At 41.2% G+C, this 22,017-nt stretch overlaps 1 protein-coding gene across 9 annotated transcripts in view; it reads right to left on the reverse strand.

Moving 5' to 3' along the window:
• Positions 1-382: 382 nt before the first annotated feature.
• The window catches only part of RNF111 (ring finger protein 111), an 81,360-nt gene continuing 59,725 nt past the window's right edge, over positions 383-22,017 (reverse strand). For 3 of the 9 annotated variants that reach the window (XM_075897332.2, XM_075897333.2, XM_025189948.3), the window contains 5 exons: positions 7,002-7,094; positions 5,959-6,054; positions 5,730-5,825; positions 4,003-4,130; positions 383-3,158 (listed from right to left, as the gene is read on the reverse strand). In XM_075897332.2, the coding sequence (XP_075753447.1) occupies positions 3,041-3,158; positions 4,003-4,130; positions 5,730-5,825; positions 5,959-6,054; positions 7,002-7,094 (531 nt within the window). In that variant the 3' untranslated portion in view covers positions 383-3,040. Of the gene's footprint in view, positions 3,159-4,002; positions 4,131-5,729; positions 5,826-5,958; positions 6,055-7,001; positions 7,095-14,127; positions 16,092-22,017 lie in introns of those variants that run through there. The other 6 variants (XM_025189969.3, XM_006112451.5, XM_089781992.1 and 3 more) reach the window with 6 other exon arrangements.

Consider the following 22,017-nt stretch of genomic DNA (forward strand, 5'->3'; position numbering starts at 1 on the left):
TCTAATACCATGCAAGTATTAATTTATGTTCTCTAACCACTGGTTTTACACTTTGAATGCAAAAGATATCAAAGTGTTCTTATGTACAGAAAAACAATTCTAGTAATAATTTGCATGAATTCTTAGTTGTAAAGAAAACAAATGCTAGGAATATATCATTTCAAACAACCCACTGTTTTAATTAAGATAGTGAATTTTGTGTATAGCTGGAGCTTTATAAAATATTTAATCCTTCACCCTTGGATTGTGATATTCCAACAGACATATCCATTGTTAGGATGCAAGTAAACAGTTTATGCCAAAGAATTTATTCAAATGAAGAGCTTATAAACTAGGAGGCAAAAGGGAGGAAAAACACTTTAATGAAAAAACAGACTTCATGTTATCAGTCTAACATTTTATTTATTGCATACAAAAGATTTCTTTTGACAATGGAATTTTATATGAAAGTAATTTGATGCATACTGTTGAGACTCTTAAGTCAAAGATGCTGCAGGAAACTTAAGGCAATGCATCTAAGCAAGTAAAGCACAGTAAGTGGTGGAAATTTCCAAAACCCATTCATTTTCCTTCCCCTAAATTATATCGGGTCACAACTTTCTGGAATAGGAGTAGGTTGCAGGTTTATTAGTTCCTGCATTAGCACATAGCAGGAACTGTGATTCCTGGCACATAACTGTTAAACAACACTTTACAATATGTTATGTATACATTTAAAAGCAAGACAGTAGCAGTTATAAAATAGGTCAATTCATGGGCCACTTAAATACCTCTAGTACCAGACACCAAAATCTGGTGCTTTTTTTTTTTTTTTTTTTTTAAAACATCTGTGCTTCTTCATTCCTGGAAGGCATGCCAAAGTTGACTCATTGTGCACCATGGGTCTCAGTTATTTCTGTGTCTCTAAGTACCTATGACGTAACTTTAAACAGGAGTATCCTCCCACTTTCAAGCATCACTTGGGGTGCACCCTTTAAAAGCTACCTCCTCTCCTTTTCTCTTCATATGCATTGGAGAATGGAAGAGAGTTCCTATTTGGTCTTTCCAGTTAATTTTATCCACTACAGCTTCAATTTCATACCCAGACACAGGTTGCTCTAGCCTCATTTTCTAAGAAGCTTCCATTTAAAACCATGACAGTTTGGTGCAGCCAAATCATGTTACCTTTCTCTCTCATCCCCTTCATTCCACTCCACTAAATCAAACACAAAAGTGGTTTAAGTCTCAAATTAAGTTTAAAGAATGCAAAAAGTAGGCTTTAAAATGTCCATTTTAAACTTCTTAAGCAACTATTAGGACAAAACTTATCCCTGCTTAATGCCTTAGTGCCAGAAGTGTTAAGTCTATTGCCAGCAATGGACATTGAATTGGAAAATGCTACTCCTGACATGAAAGGATTTAAAAAAAAGGGGAAGCTGCTTTTAACCAAACAGGCATCAAATTAGATAAGGTCACACTTATAAATGGAACACAATTTGTTTAGTGTAAACAAAACATTTTGATTTGTGTTTTACTGTAAACTGTTTTACACTTAACTGATTACGAATGACAAGACAAGGGAAACTGAAGGTATTTATTATTCAATCCACTTACAAAGCAGGTGGCTTAAAGCAAGCTTATTGACATGTTAATATATGATCCCATAGGAACATCTCTCCCAGGTTGTGACAGTACTACTGTCTTGATGTTCCTGAGCCTCTCAAACACATTTTAAATAAACTATACTATACTGTTTGTTGAAGTATTTTGATATGGAACTTGTCCCAAAGTGGATTCAAACTTCCTCCAAAGGAGAAATGTTAGTACATTAATTTAATTCTATATACTATATTATGCAGCAAATCTTAACTATAGAAAATATTTTCAATCAGTGATGGACTGTTGGTAATTTATAAAGCGGGAATCTATGATCAAGGTAAATCACATAATTTGTGTCAGTTTCTACAGAGATTTACAGATTTTCAAGTTACCAGTGACAAAACAAGTGACAGGTGGATTTAGCTGACTATTGATTTTACAACTAAAAAAATCCTATGAGAGATCTGGGATCTTTAGAACATCTAAGAATGCATGGATCCTGCCATAAGAATTCCAATTCTAGGCCCTGATCAAAAGGCTTTACATAACCAATGTGCACAGGTAATTTGATGTACTTAGCAGAAGACTGAACAAAATTCTACATATTTTTGTTTCCCTAAAAATGCATTCAATCTGCAAGTATCTACAATCCAGCTAACTGAAATCAATATTTAGTGTTCATTAAAGCTGTTTCACAGCAACAAATATTAAGTTAGGGATTAAAATTTCTAGACATTGTAAGAAAATGATAAATACAATCTGAACAGCAGTCTAAATGTTAATATTGACATTCAAATATATCTGTATTGTGCTGAGAGTTGAAAAACAAAAATTTGATCAGACAAAACTCTGGTGATGAGTACACCAGCTGTATCAGTCAGACTGAATATACTGTTCCCAGTATTAATGATGGTATTTGATTCAAAACTGATATTGTAAATATACAGCAGCCTTTTTTCCTAATTAAGGAATGTCTTAATATACAATATTATTCTTTTCTAGATGATCTTTGTACATTAAACTAAAATACATGATTGATTAAATTAAGAAATCCAAGGTTAGTAATAAGTGAAATTATATTCTCAAAGCCTGATACTATGTTTGGGAGGGAAGGGAACAACACACAATTCTACTTACTAAAGCAGCTAATCTTGCCTGCAAGTTTGGGGTCACAAAGCCCATAATATGTGCAAACAAATGCAATACAAAGAACCATGCAAAATACAGTAAAACGAATTAAAAGAAAAAAATGTAAAACCTAAAAAAGCTTTATAAATACATTGAAACTCAACTGTCTACATAAACTGTAGGTCTAGCATTAGTTGTACCATATAGCAGAGACAGCACTCTAGGATCAATGCTTCCATATCTGCGCAGGTAAGTCATGCCATCTTTGGTAGACTGCAGTACCAGGAAGGATGGAAGGGAGTGAAAAGGAGAATAAAAGTTCTGGAAAATGGTGTCAACTTTCACTTGGCAGCTGAGCTTCAATGTCCACTCTGCAGATGGGGCACTTCTTGTTAGTGATCAACCACTGATCTACACACACTTGGTGGAAAAGGTGCATACATGGAAGACGCCTGTTACCAGAAAAGAAAGTTAATTTTTAACAGACTAACAACACTGTAAATATTTTCTTGCTGCACAAATCTCATTTTATATATAAAAATTAGCACCAGCCAAAATAAAAGAACAAAGGGATATACCTGATTAAATCAAGTGTCAATGAAATAAAAAATGATAGAACGTGTTTATGCAGCATATTATGGGAGAGACTATGCTGTTACAGCGATATGCATACTGTAGAACTGGGCTGCGTAGAATTAACCTGTGAAATCCATTGTCCAGGATAGTGAGGCAAACAGCACAGAAAGATTCTAAAAAGGATACTAATAGAACCTGCAATTATTATTTCTATTTTTTTATTAGTTTGTCAGTCCTGGCTCAAGACATGAGCTGACTAACAATTAACCTACCATTTGCCTCTCCACCCCTCATAAGGTGCTGTTTAATCAGCTCACTGTATTAAGAGGACTTTCACTGTCTAGAGCAGGGATGGAGAAACTTTTTTGGGTCAGAGGCTACTGACCCACAGAAAAATCAATCAGGCCCTGGCTAGAAGATTTTGTGAGTTCTAGCCCCACGGGGGGAGCAGTGAGGGGTGGGAGCTGGAGTGCCAGCACAGGCTCCCCAATGCTGAGGGGGAGGCCTGAGCCTCAGGGCAAGATCCAGGCAAGCCTTAGGTTACCTACCTCTGGTCTAGAGGACTAACAGCACTGGCTATTGGTGGAGAGAGGATATAAGATCTGACATGCCAATGGCACCTAAACACTTTCCATATTATAATTTTTATTTGTTGTTCCAAAAGTCAATATTATCCAAAGGTATTCTAACACTAGATTTTATTATTAGGTATTTATTTACCTGACATCTTCACCTTCCTCTAAAATAGACAAACAAATGGTACACTTTTCCTCTGTGTCTTCCTCTGTTCCTTCTTCCCCATCTTGTTTGCAGTGCAGTTTCCTCTGTGAGAACCAATCAGTTGTTACCTTATTAGTAGAGATGACATTATTGACAAACTGTGTAAAATCTGTTTTTATACATATTCAGCATTTCATTTCTAGGAAAACATCTGACAAATTAAATTTTACTTAAAAAAATGTAAATCTTCAACTTGCTTTCTTCTACCAACTAGATATCAAAGATTAAAATATAAAAGTGAGTAGAGATTAGGGTTGCCAGGTGTCTGGTATTGAACTGGACAGTCCGGTATTTTCACCTCCTGTCTGGTAAAAAAAATGCAGAAAATACCGGCCACCTAAAATGTCTGGTATTTTCTGATATTTTCCTGTTTAGGAGGCAAAAATCCCGGGTGCTTACCGGGTTCTGCAGGGGAGCTGTCCGGCCCAGTGCAGGGAGGCAAGATGGCGGGCGGCCATCAGCAGCCTGTTAGGGCCAAAAAGCTTCAAAAGCATTTCTTTATTTATTTGCTTAACAACTCTCAGGGGTTTGGGGTCCTTTTTTCCTTTCGCTCAACAACTTTGGTCTCTCCTCACCCCCTTCCCCCCCCCCCCCCCCAACAGAATTTTTTCCTCGGTGGGTTTTTTTTGGGGGGGGGGGGGGAGAAAGAGGGGTGTTCGGTATTTTTTGTTAAACCATCTGGCAACCCCAGTAGAGACACAAGAGCATCAAGGATTAATAAGGACTGAAAGATACTTGGGTCTGTGAAGTTAAGATACTTTTATCTCTGGGGCTACATGTAGACTACAAAGATAAGCTAGAAAAAATTCACAAACTGTGAACTGCAATTTACAAATCTTTTTCCACTTTTCAGTCGAAAGAAGCTCTTCCAAAATGTGGCGCATCTACACGGCCAAACAAAAGATCTCTTCCCCCTTTGCCTCAAACACTTGTCTGGATGTAAAAAGGACAAAATGTTCCCTACTAAGCTGCTTAAGACTTCAGCCTTTTCCCCTTACAACCAAAGTTACTTTGTCAGTACAAAAGTCAGCAGCAGACTGTAAAATTTAGAAGCAGAGTAAAATTAATTGAAAATAAAAACCAAAGGAATATTGTACTGCTAGAAGTGGACAGGAGATGTGGCGGGAGGAAAGAACTGGGAGGAGGGCAGTCTACATAGTTCTGGGGTCCCGGTCGAATACTTCGAATCTAATGTCACACAGGACTGATTTAATTGAAATACAATACACTGGAAGTTTTAAAGAGTACGAATTTGACTACAAATCCATCTAGTTTGCCTTCAGAATTTTAGCTCATATAGCCAAAGGGTTGCAATTGGACTAAAAGGTGTACGTGAAAGATACGTTTTTTTTCTTGAAATTTGTGTTATGTTCCACATAACATAGCAGTGCACTCTTTCTTAATTTCTTACATTTTTAATACCTATAGTGATGAATGGAATATTCCTTGCTCTATATGCAAATAAAGGACAACTTTTGTTCATATGGATGATCATATTTATGAGTTGCCTTTTCATTACCTGGATTAATATTTTTTTCTTTAAAAAAAGCAAGCACCCCCCATATATTCAGGTTTTTTTTATTCTGAGGAATATGGCATGAATATTAAAAGAAAAATTAATTTAACAATTTAATTAAATTATACTTGCTATTCATTCAGATGCTAACCAAAATCTGGAGTGGAGAAAAGTCCATAACAAAGGTACAACATCTGGCTGTCATTTTCACAATAGCAGCAATTTGGAGATAATTTTTCTTACAAGCCTTTAGATTAGAAATATATAGAAGACAAGTACTTTTGAAATTGAACAGCTGTGAATGTGAACCAGTAACACTACTAGTGGTAATATTTAATATATCTGCAAATGTAAATATACAAATATAGAGAAATCCTCACCTTTTTGTATTTGTGTGGATACGTGCACCTTTCAATAGTTCCCTGGGAGGCTCCACGATTAACATTGCCTAATCGCTCTTCCAAGTGGATCAGCTCCTGAAGTCAAGTGACAACCATGGTAAGAACTGTGACATATCAGTAGCTATATGGTTGTTAGTGTTATTCTATCCGCAGAATGACACACTAGACAACACCCTTGTTTTCCCATTTATTCATTCTCAGACAATTTACCTGAGAATGGCAGCGTTACAATTAAATCTATGATGTGCAGGAGAAGTTGGGGTTTTCTGGAAAAAGATAGACAACACTTTTTGATGCTCTAAGAGATAGGAAAATATTGTTTTACGCTTACAAGAACTGGGAACTGTTTTTATAATCTGGAAATGACTGATTAATATGTTCATGAATTCTCATGTCTCTAGGGAGGAGAATGTAATTAAAGTGGTATGCAAATATATTTGCTTTCTAACAGTTATTGAGGCTTGACAGAGAAAAGATAGCTTTATGATGGATATACAGTGATGGATTTCTTATTCTCCAGCAATAAGAAATTTATCAGAACCATAAGCTCTCAATGAAGGGTTTTCCCCCCCAGTGGACTAGTTCATTAACTCTCTGCATCTGATAACATATTTACAGTTTCCATTCCTGTACTACATGATAAATTGAAGACAGCACTGTCAACGTTGCCAAGTTTCACTCTCATGAGGTGGATCTCAGTTGTTTAGAGGCACCAGTTCCTTTCACCACTGTCTTGGAAAGTATGACATCTTATTTATTGTAACGGCTAGATGCAGTGTCGGCCACCTACTGCTAACTTGTCCAGGAAAAGGGCATCTTTTATTGACTAACTTTTTTCAGATACAATTCACTTACTTTTAGTATCCATTCTGCTCCTAGACTGTGATAACATCCAAAAGTCATTCATTCTAAAAATTAAGGGCGTTTTCTATACATTTATTTCTTTTACATCCATATGCAGGGCTAATCCTGCAGCACACCCTCCCCTCAACACACAGATCTATGTTTATTCTATTACAAACCTCAAAATTGCCCCTGAAAGGGCCTCTGAATGACGTTCCATCCAATCCCGATGAAATGTAACGGATGTGAGGGTAGCCCGCCATGTCTGGAACCTATTCAAATAGCAGACGTAAGTTAAACCTATTCAGAACAGTTTCAGTATTTTACTGTTCATGTTGCAAAATACAAGATCCTTTTGCTTTTATTGACGTCACTCTGTCTCATCATTTATGCTGCTCAACTTGAACTAGCACATACAATTCCAACTAATAAGTACTAACACACCACACTGAGTTTCCTTATTTTAGCGCTTTCTAATATAACCAAAAGCAAGAACCCTTCCGGGAGGCGAGATGCTCTTCTATTACGGTTCTCCACTTTCTGTATAATGTTTCAAATATTTTAAAACTCAACCCTTCTCTCACACAATCTCAACTTGAGCTGTATAAACACAAACATTTTCAAATTTTGGTAAACCTAAAGCCTCAAGCTGATGTATGAAACCACTATCAAACCTGCTCAAACATTAAACTTTTGATATTACATGATAATCAAGATACACACTCAGTCCATAACAATGGTCAACATTCTTATCTCATCCAAGCAACCTAACCAAGATTCCCTCTAAGCTGCGTAGTAGCACAGCCCCTCAGCTGCTTAATGAACCTTGTCCAGCCAGGGCTTCAGGGCTCCACTCCCTGCTGAGGCCATTAGGAAGGGTGCTGGAAGAGACTCCATGCTCTGTCCTCAGCCAGGAACTGCTCCTGTAGCTGAGGGAGAAGTGCCCCTCCCTCAAGTAGGCAGCTCCATGTGTTGAGCCCTGAGGCCCTAGCTGGGTGAGGCTCAGTAAGCAGCTGTGGGGCCGTGCTGCTACACAGCTTAGCAGGAAGCTTAAACCTAATAAGTTTTTGCATACCTAAAATTGACAGACAAATCCAATATAACACACCCAAAGTTTAGGTAACCCTTTAAAATGCAACTCTAACAACCTAAATTGTGAACTCTTTGGAGCAGAAATTTTAACAACATTAATACAGCACCTAGCACAATGGGGACTAATCCAATTGGTCTCCTTAAATACTACTGTACTGTGGCTAAGTAACTGTCCTGACCTTATTGTGAAAGCACATCCCTAACCCTCCATATAAAATCTTCTCTTGTTATGGCTTATTACTAATTAATTAATTAATCAATAAAATAAAATACAAATCTTTCATTTTGCTTTAAAAAGTGCGTTAAACCCCCAAATGCGCAATATCCACCTACAGATCTTGAGGAGTAAGAACAGAAATTACAGAAGGAAAGCAGTATTTCCAAAAGCCAGCTAGCACCTTCCAGACTGCTGTAAGGAATGGCTCTGAATGCTACGTCCCAGGATGCCTTCAGCATATCAAAGCACAACACGATATCAAGGGGAATTTAAACTTCCACTTCTGTGCTGAACACTTCCATTTCCTGACTTGAGAGATGTATATTCAAGCAAGGTTTAACTAATATTTCACTATCAATTCTGTTCAAACTTGTAAACTATGTAACCAACTAAGTGGAACAAAGCAGCTTCTTCACCTTTAAGATAGTTTTGGCATGGATAATATGCCATGACAAATCAGTAAACTGCCTCTTTCTATCCACAATGATTCAAAATATTTTGTTCTATGAACTGCATAAAGAAAAACTTTATGGTTAGGTAGGGCTCTACTAAATTCAAGACTATGAATAACATATCATGGACCGTGAAATCTGGTCTCCCCCTGTGAAATTTGATCTTTTGTGTACTTTTACCCTGTACTATACCAATTTCACAAGGGAGACCAGAGTTTTCTCATGTAAGTCCTGAGCCTCAAGGGAATTGCAGAGGGCTTGCAAGGTTATTTCAGGGGGAAATCACACTCTTACTTCTGTGCTATCTTCAGAAATGGGAATCTGGAGAGAGGCAGCTGTTGGCCTGCCACCCAGCTTTGAAAGCAGTGCCCTGTCAGAACTGTGCAGAATTAAGGGCGACAATGCCATGCCATGCCACCCTTACTTATGTGCTGCTGCCATTAGAGATTGTTGGCTGGAGAGTGATGGTTGCTAACCTGAGGGCCCAGTTCTACATTCATAGCTGGGCTCAAATTCAGCAGACTCCACACTCCAGCTGCCCAACTCTGAAAGCAGAGTTGCCACCAGCAGCAATGCAGAAGTAAGGATTGTGGTACCGCAACAGCCATTCAATAACCTTTTGATCCCCACAACTCCTTTTTGGGTGAGGAACCCGACAATTACAACACCATGACATTTCAGATTTAAATGGCTGAAATAATGAACTACACTATTTTTAAAATCCTATGACTGTGAAACTGACCAAAATGGGCCATGAATTAGGTAGGGTCCTATGGATAGGACTGCCAATGTAGATATCCTTCCGATATTTAATTTAATATTACTTTGGCAGTAGCACCAATGATTTTATTTGTGCCAGTTCGCTGTAAGAAATTTTGTTCAAATATTTTACAGTGTGCTTATCAAGTAATGAGATAGTTGTTGCCAATGCAAAACACACATTCATTCACACTCTTAAAATGGTACACTGTATTATTTACTATAAACAATGAAAATATGACAAGAATCCCAGGACCAGGTTTCCAGGAAAGCGCTGCATAGGAGGAGATTTCTCTGTAAATATGAAACTGAACAGGAATCTCCAACTAGCAGATATTTGACATAAGAACATAAGAACGGTGGTACTGGGTCAGACCAAAGGTCCATCTAGCCCAGTAGCCTGTCTGCCAACAGTGGCCAGCGCCAGGTGCCCCGGAGGGGGTGGACCAAAGACACTGATCAAGCAATTTGTCTCGTGCCATCCATCTCCAGCCTCTGACAAAGAGAAGCCAGGGACACCATTCCTACGTCTTGGCTAATAGCCTTTTATGGACCTAACCTCCATGAATTTATCTAGCTTTGTATTTGAAAACAAATACAAAGATAAACACATGCATATCCCCATCTGCAGTTCTTAATATAACCCAAGAGTAGGAGGTCTGACTAGTGTAGATCAGTTCAAACGTACACAGCCCCATTGTTATACAACATTTGTGATGGATTGTTCACAAAGATTACCTACCAGTAAATATAACTTGGTATGATTGTCAGTATAAAGCTACATTAGTTCAATGTGCATACATCTACCTGCAGACCTGATCCATTTCTCCTGCTCACAAGAAGAGAGCCATGCATACATTCCCCTCACAGATCTGACAGTTTGAACATGACAATATAAATAGTTTGGCTGTTACTTAAGGGGGAAGTTGGGTGCTAGGAATGTCTGTGGGGAATTATCTGGAAAGACAACAGATACTGGTTATCTGTAGGGATGTGAAGGTTTAACCTGTTAACCAATAGGCCTCACCCTTACTGAGCAGGGTAACCAACTGAGGCTGGAGCAGCTCTCTTCCTGCTGAGGGGAGGGGGCTGTTCCAGCCCCACAGGGGGGGTTCCGCTGCAGATGCAGGCTGCGCGCCAGCCCTGCCAGTGCAGCCCCTTCCTGTGGCAGAGGGGCTGCTCCAGACCTTGACACAGGTGGGGGCACTGCTCCAGTTGGGCTGGAATCCCTCCTCCTCTGTTTCTCTTCCCCCCCTTTAATGAGTTAACCGGTTAAACAAATATGTTTAACTGGTTAGCCAATGAAATGGGATTTTATATCCCTAGTGATCCACTGAAACTGCATTATTCCGCTTCATCTTACAGGAAAAGCCCTGCAAATCTGCAGATATCCATTATATATCCACCAGTATCTGCATCTGCATGCTAATTTTGTATCCGCACAGACTTTTACCCCTTCACAGTAGAGAAGGGGTAAAAGGGGATGGGAGTTGAGGAAATGTTGTTCTAGGTCAGCCATAAAGTATGCTAATATCTAGAAACCTAGAATACCTAGAAACCATCTACTTCAAGACAGACCCAAGAAAACCATCTACTTCAAGAAAGACCCAAGAAAACCAACAATAGAACACCACTTGTCATCACCTACAACTCCCAACTTAAACCTGTCCAACACATTATCAATAAACTACAGCCTATACTGGAACAGGATACCAAACTCCGAGAGGCTCTGGGAGACAGACCCATAGTCTCCTATAGACAACCACCTAACCTCAAGATGATTCTTATCAACAACCACAGGACATACCACACTAATACCAACCCTGGTACCTTCCCTTGCAACAAACCCCGTTGCCAACTTTGTCCACATATTCACTCTGCTGACACCATTATTGGACCTAACCAAGTGAGTTATAAGATCAAGAACACATATTCCTGTGCATCCAGAAATATAATGTATGCTATCATGTGCCGAAAGTGTCCGTCCGCTATGTACATTGGACAAACGTCTCAGACACTTCGCCAAATGATCAATGCCCACAAAACAGCTATCAGACAGGATCACAAAGAAAAAACAGTTTCTTGCCATTTCAACCAGAAAGGACATTGTCTCAACGACTTAATTACCTGCATCAAAAGCCTTTTAAAACTGCACTTGAAAGGGAATCCTCTGAACTGTTATTCATGCTAAAATTCGATACTTTGCGCGGGAGTCTCAAAGACTCTAGTTATCTTAACCATTACAAAGATAGCTTCCCCAATTACCACCTGTAATATCATTAGCTCACAGACATTTACCTTCCCTCCCCTCCCTGCATCCCCCTTCTGCTCTGAAATTTGATTTGTCCTTTTCATATGTGTTCTTTTTTTTTAAACTGTATCCTTTGGTATATGTGGTTGTGACTATTTTCTTCCACTATTTGATCTGAGGAAGTGGGTCTGGCCCACGAAAGCTCATCATCCAATAAACCATCTTGTTAGTCTTTAAAGTGCTACATAGTCCTGTATTTTGCTTCACCCATTATTATTGATTTTTTTGTTTTGATAGCCTCTATCTCCCTTAGCATTTCATAGTCACTATATCTTGATCAGGTGGTCAGAAATATATCCCTACCACTATATTCTTATCATTAAAGCATGGAATTACCATCCACAGAGATTCTTTGGAATATTTTGGTTCATTTAAGAGTTTTACTTCATTTGATTCTACATTTTCTTTTACGCATAGTGCCACTTCCCCACCATCACAGCCTGTTCTGCCTTTCCAATACATTTTGTACCCTGGTATGACTTTGTCCCAAAGACTGTCCTCATTCCACCAAGTTTCTGTGATGCCTATTATATCAATATCCTCCTTTAATGCAAAGCACTCTAGTTCACCCATCTTATTATTTAGACTTTTAAAAAGTACTTTTAAAAATTTGTCACTATTTATCTGTCTGCTTTTTCCTGATATGTTCAACTGTTTTTCATCTGATTGTTTCTCATCTTACCCATATTTTATCATCTTCATCCTCTCTCCTCCTTACTAGAACATAGAGAATCTCTATTAACAGACCCTCCCCTAAGAGGTCTCTGTCCAAGCCACGTGCTGTTCTGCACCCATCTGCTTTCCCCCAGCCCTTAGTTAAAAAACTGCTCTATAACCTTTTTAATGTTTAGTGCCATAAATCTGGTTTCATTTTGGTTTAGGTGGAGCCCACCCTTCCTATATAGACTCCCACTTTGTTACCCACCACCTCTGTTTTCTTGGGGAACCAGAGCATGGCCACCTGTCAGCCCTGTGCCCTTGGGGAGCCAGGGAATGATTCTCATGGAAAACAATCCCCCCCCCCCCCCCCCCGTACTTGAATCACGAACAAAGGAATGAAAAGGCAGGGGAAGAAATCTAAACTCTTCCAGACAAATTAAGGAAACACCCCAGCCTCATCTACACTGAAGACAGAACAGAGACACATCTCCATTAGCGCACAGAATGGAGAACTGCTCTTCCAAAGCAGGAACCGCACTGAACTATGGGACACAGAAAGCAGAGAAGCACTGCCTGATGCGAAATCTCTGCTTCAGATGCTAATGCACCCAGGCCTGATCATACCCAAATTACTCATTATCAGACCAATTCTAGTAATGGATCTTATCCAAAATACTGAAACTGACTAGCTGCATTGTGAGCTCATTCAAGGAACATCACCAATAACCAGGTGTGATCAGTCTCTATGGTCTCACCTTTGTTTACCCATAAACAAATCCTATGTTTGCCTCAAACTATTGTCCTATCCCTATAAAAACTCCTACCCTTTCCCAAGAAAAACTGTTCTGATACCTGGATTTAAACTGCATCTGTTCCACTGAGACTTTTTCATCTCCTGTCTGATCGTGCTGGGGGGCTCATCTCATCTCCTGCCCTCTTGACCCCCAATCAGTGCAAGGTCCAGTGAGTGAATGAGTCACCCTCTCCCTCTCTGCTGACCCTGCCCTATGTAAACTGTTATATGGTTAGCTAGCCCTAACATTTGTAATCCGTTTCAAGTTACACACACACGCTTATATTCACTACCCAGAAATAAATAACTTTCATTGTTAAACTGGTTATTTCTCTCTCTTTTCCCCTCTCTCTCGCTCATTCCACTTCCCCATTCACTCTGCAACAACAGTTTTTGTACCCAAGCTCTAGATCCCTGTAGTGCCCAAAATCCTGTGCGGTTTGCTCATTGTGTGTTTTACCAGCAAATGATTGTGCTGTGAAAGTGGGGATAGGGAGGTGCTGAACCTGGGGGCATATGAGGATGGCCGCTTAAAGTGCTGCTCAATCCAGCCCACTGAGTCCAAAGGCACATGAGGGTGCAGTGTGGCATTGCTGTGAAACCCAGCCTGCTGAGTCCAGGGACATATGAGGGGTCAGCTTGTGAGTGCGGATTACCCAGTCCTCTCAGACATGCTCTGTAGTGGGTGAGAGTGTCTGTGTGTTTCTAGGGTGGGAAGAACCCTGTCCTGAGGAACACAGTATCTGCAGGAGAGCTCCACTGGAAGGGGGAATTGGCAGCAGGAACAAGGTGTACCAGTAGTTCGAATTAGAGAGCCTAATTTGAACTACCTACTCCGTGCTGCATGTAGCCGCGGGCACGGAGTCCGCACTAAGGGGGATTTAAAAATGGCGGTGCCCAGCAAGATGCAAATGAAGCCCGGGATATTTAAATCCCGGGCTTCATTTGCAACTTCGAACGCCTACATTAGCCACCCTAGTTCGAATTAGGGTGGCAGTGTAGACATACCCTCAGTGTGCTACTTGTGCTGGGTCGGGCCCAGTTGCCGAGTGTGTCATAGGATTGCCAGGTGTCTGGTATTTTCGCCTCATGGGGGTGGGGGGGAAGGGAGAGGGGGAAGAGAGAGACAGAAAATAGCTGACATTTTAGGAGAAGCTCATTCCGCTGTCAGTTCCTGGGGCTTTGAAAGAGGAGAGATGCATGCCTGCAGGGCAACAGAGATCAAAACACTGAGCAGATCAGGGCAGGCATTGTGGGATACTGAAAAAGCAAGTTCTGTCTACAAGACCAACAGCAGTGTCTAGCAGGGGGAAAGACAACAGGGGAAGCAATTTTTCGTTGCTCAAGCTATGTCTTTTCCCCAACAAAAGTCACATTGTAATGTGTACGCATCACTGTTTTGTCACCAAAAGGCAATGGTAGTGTTGACGTAGCCTTCAGCACCAACTACTATAGCTCTATTTTTGACTGCACTAGCATTTCGGCCCTCATCCAAAACCCAATATAGATTAGAGACAGACTACATCACCTGGACCCAATGAATGTTTTGGAGTTAACTGTTGTCAGAATTCTCCTGGCACTGCAGCCCAAACTACTACTGTCTCCCGCTCAGAGGCCTCACAGTAAACAGAGGGATTGCAGAAACAAAACTTGCAGCACTCACAAAATACAAACAACATCTATTATTACTTACTAAATCCTTCAACCCCCATAAATTAGGGAATAGAACCTACACAGACGTCCCTGTAATTAAACTATGGCTCTTGTTCTTTTAACTGTTTCCACATATGAACGGTCAACTCTGTGGAGAAATGTCTTGCATCCTTTCTTTGTAGCTTTAGCAGGCCTTTTTCACAAGCCCAAGGAGTGGAAACTGTAGTGTAAGATTTATAGGGTGCTGCTAGAAGTGGTGGTAAATATTAGCTAATGCAAAATTTTAGCTAGAGCTACAGACCTATGTCGTCTCACTTACGTAAGTGAATAATGAACAAAATTAATTTATAACATTTGTTAAGATTATATGCCCTATACAGCATGTGATGAAAAACTGAGGGTCTCTAGAATTCTAACAGGTTAGGATGAGTCTCAAAAACTTTGCCAGACTTCCCTCTCCCCCCCCCACGGTACTCTTGTAAGTCAGACTGGAACAAAGATGCATGAAGAACCTGAATCTTTCCTTTTGATGCCTGTATAGGTAACTGAACTATTACAGTAGAGATGTACATTAGCAATTTATGCATTGAAAGTAACTGATGTTATTCATATAGGTTACCTATAATCTGGTATAAAAGAACGAGGAAAACAATTGTTTTTTGTACTGAAGATCATTAGCCTAATTTAAAATTCACTGATTAAGAATTAGGATGTGTGTAAATCAGGAATGACTACAACATAACTTGTGAGCCACATGCAGCGCTTTTTACAGTTACAGTTTAAGTACTCATTTACCAGGTTAACTAACTAGCATAACCTTAAAGCAATGTAAGAACAAATTATAAAAGGGAAAAACTATTATTCTAAAAAATTTCAAGCTCTCTGCTCACTCACAGATTTTATATTTAAACTTACAGCAAGAGTGCCTACGAAATATGTTTTAAAAAATAATAAAATCAATTAAATAAGTAATAGATGTTTTAATGTAGCAAACCAAGGGAATTTTCCAATATCAGTATTTTTACCTCCCCATGACACTGTTCTTATGAAACAGAAATTATGTGCTGTATACAGCTTCATTTTAATTATGCCTCTTCACAAGAAATGGTTCATGTGATGTACAAAGTTATTTTGAACTATTGTATAGCTAAATGAAGTTACTCGCCTTGTGCAGTAACAATGGTTCACTGAGATATGTCTCCCTACGGCTGTTCTCCTCTAGGTGTGTCTGTGTCCCTTTGCTGCTGATCAGAGAACTTTGGTAGCAGTCTGTCCCACCTGTGCACATGCTGCTCCCCTGCTGCCACAAAGCTAACTCATATAACATAAAAGCTAGGGGACAAAAAATGAAATTAATAGGTAGCAGGTTTAACACAAACAAAAGGAAGTTTTTCTTCATGCAGCGCACAGTCAACCTGTGGAATTCATTGCCAGAGGCTGTTGTGAACTTTAACAAGACTTTAAAAAGATTCAAAAAACAACTAGATACATTCATGAAGGTTAGGTCCATCAATTACTATTAGCCAAGATGAGTAGGAATGGTGTCCCGAGCCTCTGTCAGAGGCTGGGAATGGGTGACAGGAGAGGGACTGCTTGATGATTTCCTGTTCTGTTCACTCCCTCTGGGACATTTGGAATTGGCCATTGGTGGAAGACAGGTTACTGGGCTGGATAGACCTTTGGTCTGACCCAGTATGGCCGTTGTTATGCATGTACAGGTAATCCCTCAGTTCCCTACCACAGAGAGAATTAGTAAGAGAGATAGCTGTGTTAGTTTTTCCTTTTATTTTAGCAAGATGAGACTATGTAGCACTTTAAAGACTAACAAGATGGTATCTGAGGAAGTGGGTCTGGTCCACGAAAGCTCATCACCTATTAAACCATCTTGTTAGTCTTTAGAGTGCTACATAGTTTTTCCTTTTGTTTAACAGAGATAATTAGTATAAACTCCAGTGTAGTGAGGAGTAGGGTAGGTCACAGAGCACTCATAGGGGGACACAATCTCAAAGAATCATTACTGTACAAGGCAAGTAACAACTTCGAGTAGTGCCCCTATGGATGCTCCACTGTAGGTAACACCCAAGCACTGTTCATCACTAGAGGTTGGAACTTCAGAGAGTCAAGTCTGATATGGATGATAGTACTGTAGCACCAAATTTGGCATCTGCATCAGAATCCCTTGGATGACAGTGTTCTGCAAAAGGTGTGTGCAAATATCAGCTAGCTGCTCTGCAGATTTCTGATACAAGGAAACCTTTGGCGAAGGCAATGAATAAGAAGACTGACCTTGTAGAATGCACATGTACTAAAGATGGGGGTGTTAAACTCTGTTACCAATTGTGAGGTAATAAATTTCCTGAAGTGAGTGTTGGACTGTGAGCAGAAATCACTGTACTTTTGTCCTATCTACAATGAAGAGTAAGTGTCAGATTTTTCTGAACTCTCTTGTCCTGTCCAAGTTAGAAGGCCAACACTTTCCTAAAGTTGAGCGTACTGAAGAAGGCTTCACTATTATCCTCCTGAGGTTTTGGATAAAAGGCTGAAAGCTGAATACTGTATATGATTTATGTGAAATGCAGAAGTCACCTTGGGTAGGAACTTTGGATGTGGTATAATCAGAACCTTGTCATCAGGGAAGAACACAGAGAAAAGGTGATGTGTTTTCAGAGCCGCTACTGCCCCAATCCTTCTGAGGGAGGTGCTAGCAATGAGGTGGTGTTTCTTCATGGAAAAGTAACTTAATCAACAAGTGACCACAGATTCCAGTAGAAGCCCAGTCAGATCTTGTCATACTAGGTTGCAATTACATCGAGACATGAGAAATCTGGAAGAGATTTGCTATGCCTTTGAGAAATTTCTCCATAATCATGAGAGAGAAGATTGAATATCCTTCAACCTGATGGTGGAAGGTGTCAATTGCTTCTAGATGAACCTTTAGCGCACTAATAAAAAGGTCCTCATTTCTTGAGAGTCAACAGGTCCTCTAGAATCACAGTCAGGATGGATAGATTCGGGATGGCACCAGAGCTGGAAACTTCAATTTCTGCAGCTAGGCAGAGCAAGTACCGTATATACTCGAGTATAAGCCGAGTTTTTCAGCACATTTTTTGTGCTGAATAATGCCCCCCTCGGCTTATACTCGAGTCAGCGTCTCGAGAACAGCGTCTCGGGCGGGCTCAGCGCGCCCGTAAGCTGCTCCGGTGCCCCTGGTCTGCTGGAGACCGTCTCCAGCAGACCAGGGGCACCGGGCGGGTTCCCGCGCTTCTGAGGCTTTGCCAGAGCAAAGCCTCAGAGGCGCGGGACCCCCCGCGGCTGCGGCTGCAGTCCGGGAGCCTGTGGTCTGCTGGGGACGGTCCCCAGCAGACCACAGGCACCCGGATTGAAGCGGCAGCAGCGGCGGTTCCCCGCGCCTCTGAGGCTTTGCTCTGGCAAAGCCTCAGAGGCGCGGGACCCCCCCACGGCTGTGGCTTCAGTCCGGGAGCCTGTGGTCTGCTGGGGACGGTCCCCAGCAGACCACAGGCACCCAGATTGAAGTGGCAGCCGCGGCGGTTCCCCGCGCCTCTGAGGCTTTGCTCTGGCAAAGCCTCAGAGGCGAGGGACCCCCCCGCGGCTGCGGCTTCAGTCCGGGAGCCTGTGGTCTGCTGGGGACCTTCCCCAGCAGACCACAGGCTCCCGGACTGAAGCCGCAGCCGCGGCGGGGTCCCTCGCCTCTGAGGCTTTGCCAGAGCAAAGCCTCAGAGGCTCTGCGCCCCGTGTCTCTGGTCTGCTGGGGAGGGGGGGGCGCAGCTAGTGTGCTCCCCCCCCCCAGCAGACCAGGCTTTTCTTTTGGACTCTGGGGCAGAGCAGCTGAGGGGCTGCCGATTGGTCCTGCAGCGCCAGCTCTGGGCACTACTGGACCAACCCGGCAGCACCCCAGCTGCTCTGCCCCAGGTCCTGATTCAGCCGCTGCTGGTCAGTTTCAGCAGCGGCTGAATCAGGACGCCTGGGGCAGAGCAGATGGGGTGCTGCTAGGTTGGTCCAGTAGCACCCAGGAGCGGTGCTACTGGAGCAACCCAGCAGCACCCCAGCTGCTCTGCCCCAGGCGTCCCCAAGTCAGCTTCTGCTGAAACTGACCAGCGCTGACTACAGGAAGCCCGAGGCAGAGTTGCTCTGCCCCGGGCTTCCTGGAATCAGCTGCTGATCAGTTTCAGCAGCAGCTGACTTGGGGACGCCTGGGGTTCTTAAGTTGATTCTGTATGTAAGTCAGAACTGGCGGTCAGTTTCAGCAGCGGCTGAATCTGGACGCCAGTTCCGACTTACATACAGATTCAACTTAAGAACAAACCTACACTCCCTATCTTGTACAGTAACCCGGGGACTGCCTGTACTGTTTTATTAAAAATATTTAATCTGTCAAACTGCTGAATAGTTTCATATTAGTACAGTAACTTACGCCAGATTGTTAGTGCACTAAACACAAGAAAGACTGAATACTAGGACAATTGTCTGAAGAAATGTATTTAATACAACTGAATATTGGAAGGTACGTAGGAACAATTAAAGGGTTCTACTTTAAAAGAAATTACTGCCCTTCCCTGGTGGATTTGACTAAATGTTGTAGATAGAAATTCATTATACTCTTGGGTCTCGTTTATATACCAGTTGAATGACAATTGGTTTTGCCAGTAATTCACAATAAACTTTTAAAGAGAATTTATAATCCAGAGCATATTAAAAGTGCTCAGTTCAGTTCCTAAAATTTGTGAAAAGAAATGAAATGCCACATGTAGCTTTATAGGAACTTTTTAAAAAATGATATATTAAAAGGGTATAAAACATTTCTAAGATTAAGTTGGAAGTATTTTACTTAAACTTTCATGTACTTGAATAGCTGCTGTAGATTGGCAAAGATGCTACATTAGGTGCTATTTTTACTTGTTGTGGAAGAGGGCAGATTTACTATATTTTTCTTTCAACTTTTTCTACATACTGCATTTTGATGTTCGTAGAGCTGGGACTGCTTCTAAGTGAGTTAAATACATTCCAATATGCTTTCTTAAAAAACTACTCCATAATAGTTTGTCAGTGATGATGACAATGTCTATGCTGATAACCTCACACCAGCTGAAGCTCTGTTTGGGCATACAGATGATGAGGAGGAGAACTCCAGTTTTGAAGGATTTTAGCTCTTGTGTGTTAGCTTGGTTGCTGATTGAGCTAAGGTTGTTGTACTTTTAAAGTTACGGTATTTTTGATACCATATTGTTTTTGTTGACCCCCTTTTCCACTTACAGAGCTAAGTTATTGTTTTTCTTTGAAATAAATATTCATGTAATTTTATTGGTATCTATCTTCATTTTTTACATTTACCAGTAGCTGCCTCATTTCCTACCCTAGGCTTATACTCGAGTCAATACTTTTTCCCAGTTCTTTGTGGTAAAATTAGGTGCCTCGGCTTATATTCGGGTCGGCTTATACTTGAGTATATACGGTAGCTCCTTTTCTACTATGGAATAACAATAGCTACTCTACCTCCTCAGAGTCAGTATGTGCTGGAACCAAGAAAGCCAGGCTTTGAGAGCTGCAGAATCTGCAGGTTGGGATGGAATGCACATTTCTTGTTCTGCAACAGAAGGTAAGGAGTGACTGGAAGAATCACTGGTGGATACAGTGCCAGCTGTGATAGGTAAGGGTACCACATTTGTCTGAGCCATGTGAGAGCAAACAGTATAATGTTTGCTCTCTGTTTTCACTTTAAGCAGGACTTTCAATATTAAGTGGAACAGGAGAAAGGGTGTCATTTAAAGAGAGCCTCTCTCATGGTGTTGTCCTCTATCGAGATTTTTTGTTCTGGTAAATGAATAGCTCCCCAGTGGATGTCTTCCACTGTCAAAATATGTCATGGAGTACTATCAGATCTCTCCCACATTAGTGATCATGTGGGAATTTACAGTTGAGACTGCTGTGTTGTGTATTCCCGATAAGTAGGCTGCTGATATTAAGATATTTTAAGAAAATGTACTAGGTCCACAGTCTTAAGAGTGCTTCTATGCAGAAGAAGGAGTAAGACTTGGGGCCTTCCTGATCATTTATGTAATACATGGAGTCCTTATTATCCATTATGACCCTTGTGAGCATGTCTTTCATCAGTGGGAGGAAAGTAAGCATGCCTGTTTCTGACCCCTGCATTTGAGCAGGTTAATATGGAGGCGTCTCTCAGCTGGAGACATCTGCGTGGCATTGTGCAACCACTGAGATGCATCCCCCCACCCCCATCCTCTGAGGAATGCATTAGTCATCAGTAGATATGGGCAAGGCTGAACAAATGTATCCTATACAGTAGAGTTTCTCAAACTGTGGGTCCTGACCCCTTGGGGGGTTGCGAGCAACAGAGAGGGAAATCGCAAACAACTGAGAGGGGGGTTGCAGTATCACAAGTTTGAGAACTCCTGCTATATAGACATTTACTGTATCCTCCAGCAGTCCAAGGATTTCTTGACCCTGGTGGGCACTGATAGTCATGTATGTTATCTCTACCCTGTAAACCGAACCAAACCATGCCTGGAGACATCTCATGTGTAGTCTGCAGAAACAATAACCAATGTGACTGAAGTCATTTATCCCAGGAGCTGGAGGCAATGTTTGGCCAAAATCTGGGGTCTGGATTGTTCTGCCTCTACCAATAAGGAGAGACTGAGAAATCTATGATGGTAGGAGTACTTTTGCCCAAATGGAGTCAAAGTCAGCTGCTTTGTACCAGTGTTCATGTTGATTTTCATTCATTGCTCGGTAGGCCCAGATTCTAAAAACAGGTCCAGTGTGGACTGAGTGACTCACTGGGGCTCTACAAAAGACTAAGCCCTGATAAGGCAGTCACCCAAGTAAGGATAAATCATAAGTTCTGAGCATGTAAGTGGGATGCCACTACCAAGAGGACCTTGGAGGCTACCATTGGGGGCAATCACAAGTCAAAAGGGAGTATCTCATATTAACAGTGCTCTTCACAGATTATGAACCTAACTGGCCTAGGTACAATTGAGATGTGAAAAATAAGAATCTCTGAAGTAAGAACCAGTCTTCTTTTTGTAACATTGGAATGATCATGGATAATATGACCATCTTTAACTTCTGAGCAGTGATAAACTTGTTGAGTGCTCTGAGATCCAGCATGGAGTCTCCAGTCCCTCTTTTTCTTCAGGAAGTAACAAGAGAAGAAGTCTCTGTCCCTTAGATGTGCGGGCACTGGATCTGTGGCTCTAACACTGAAGTGTTTAACTCC

This window comes from Pelodiscus sinensis, chromosome 14, assembly GCF_052426305.1.
Source record: "Pelodiscus sinensis isolate ZL-2025 chromosome 14, ASM5242630v1, whole genome shotgun sequence".
In the NCBI taxonomy this organism is placed as follows: domain Eukaryota; kingdom Metazoa; phylum Chordata; order Testudines; family Trionychidae; genus Pelodiscus; species Pelodiscus sinensis.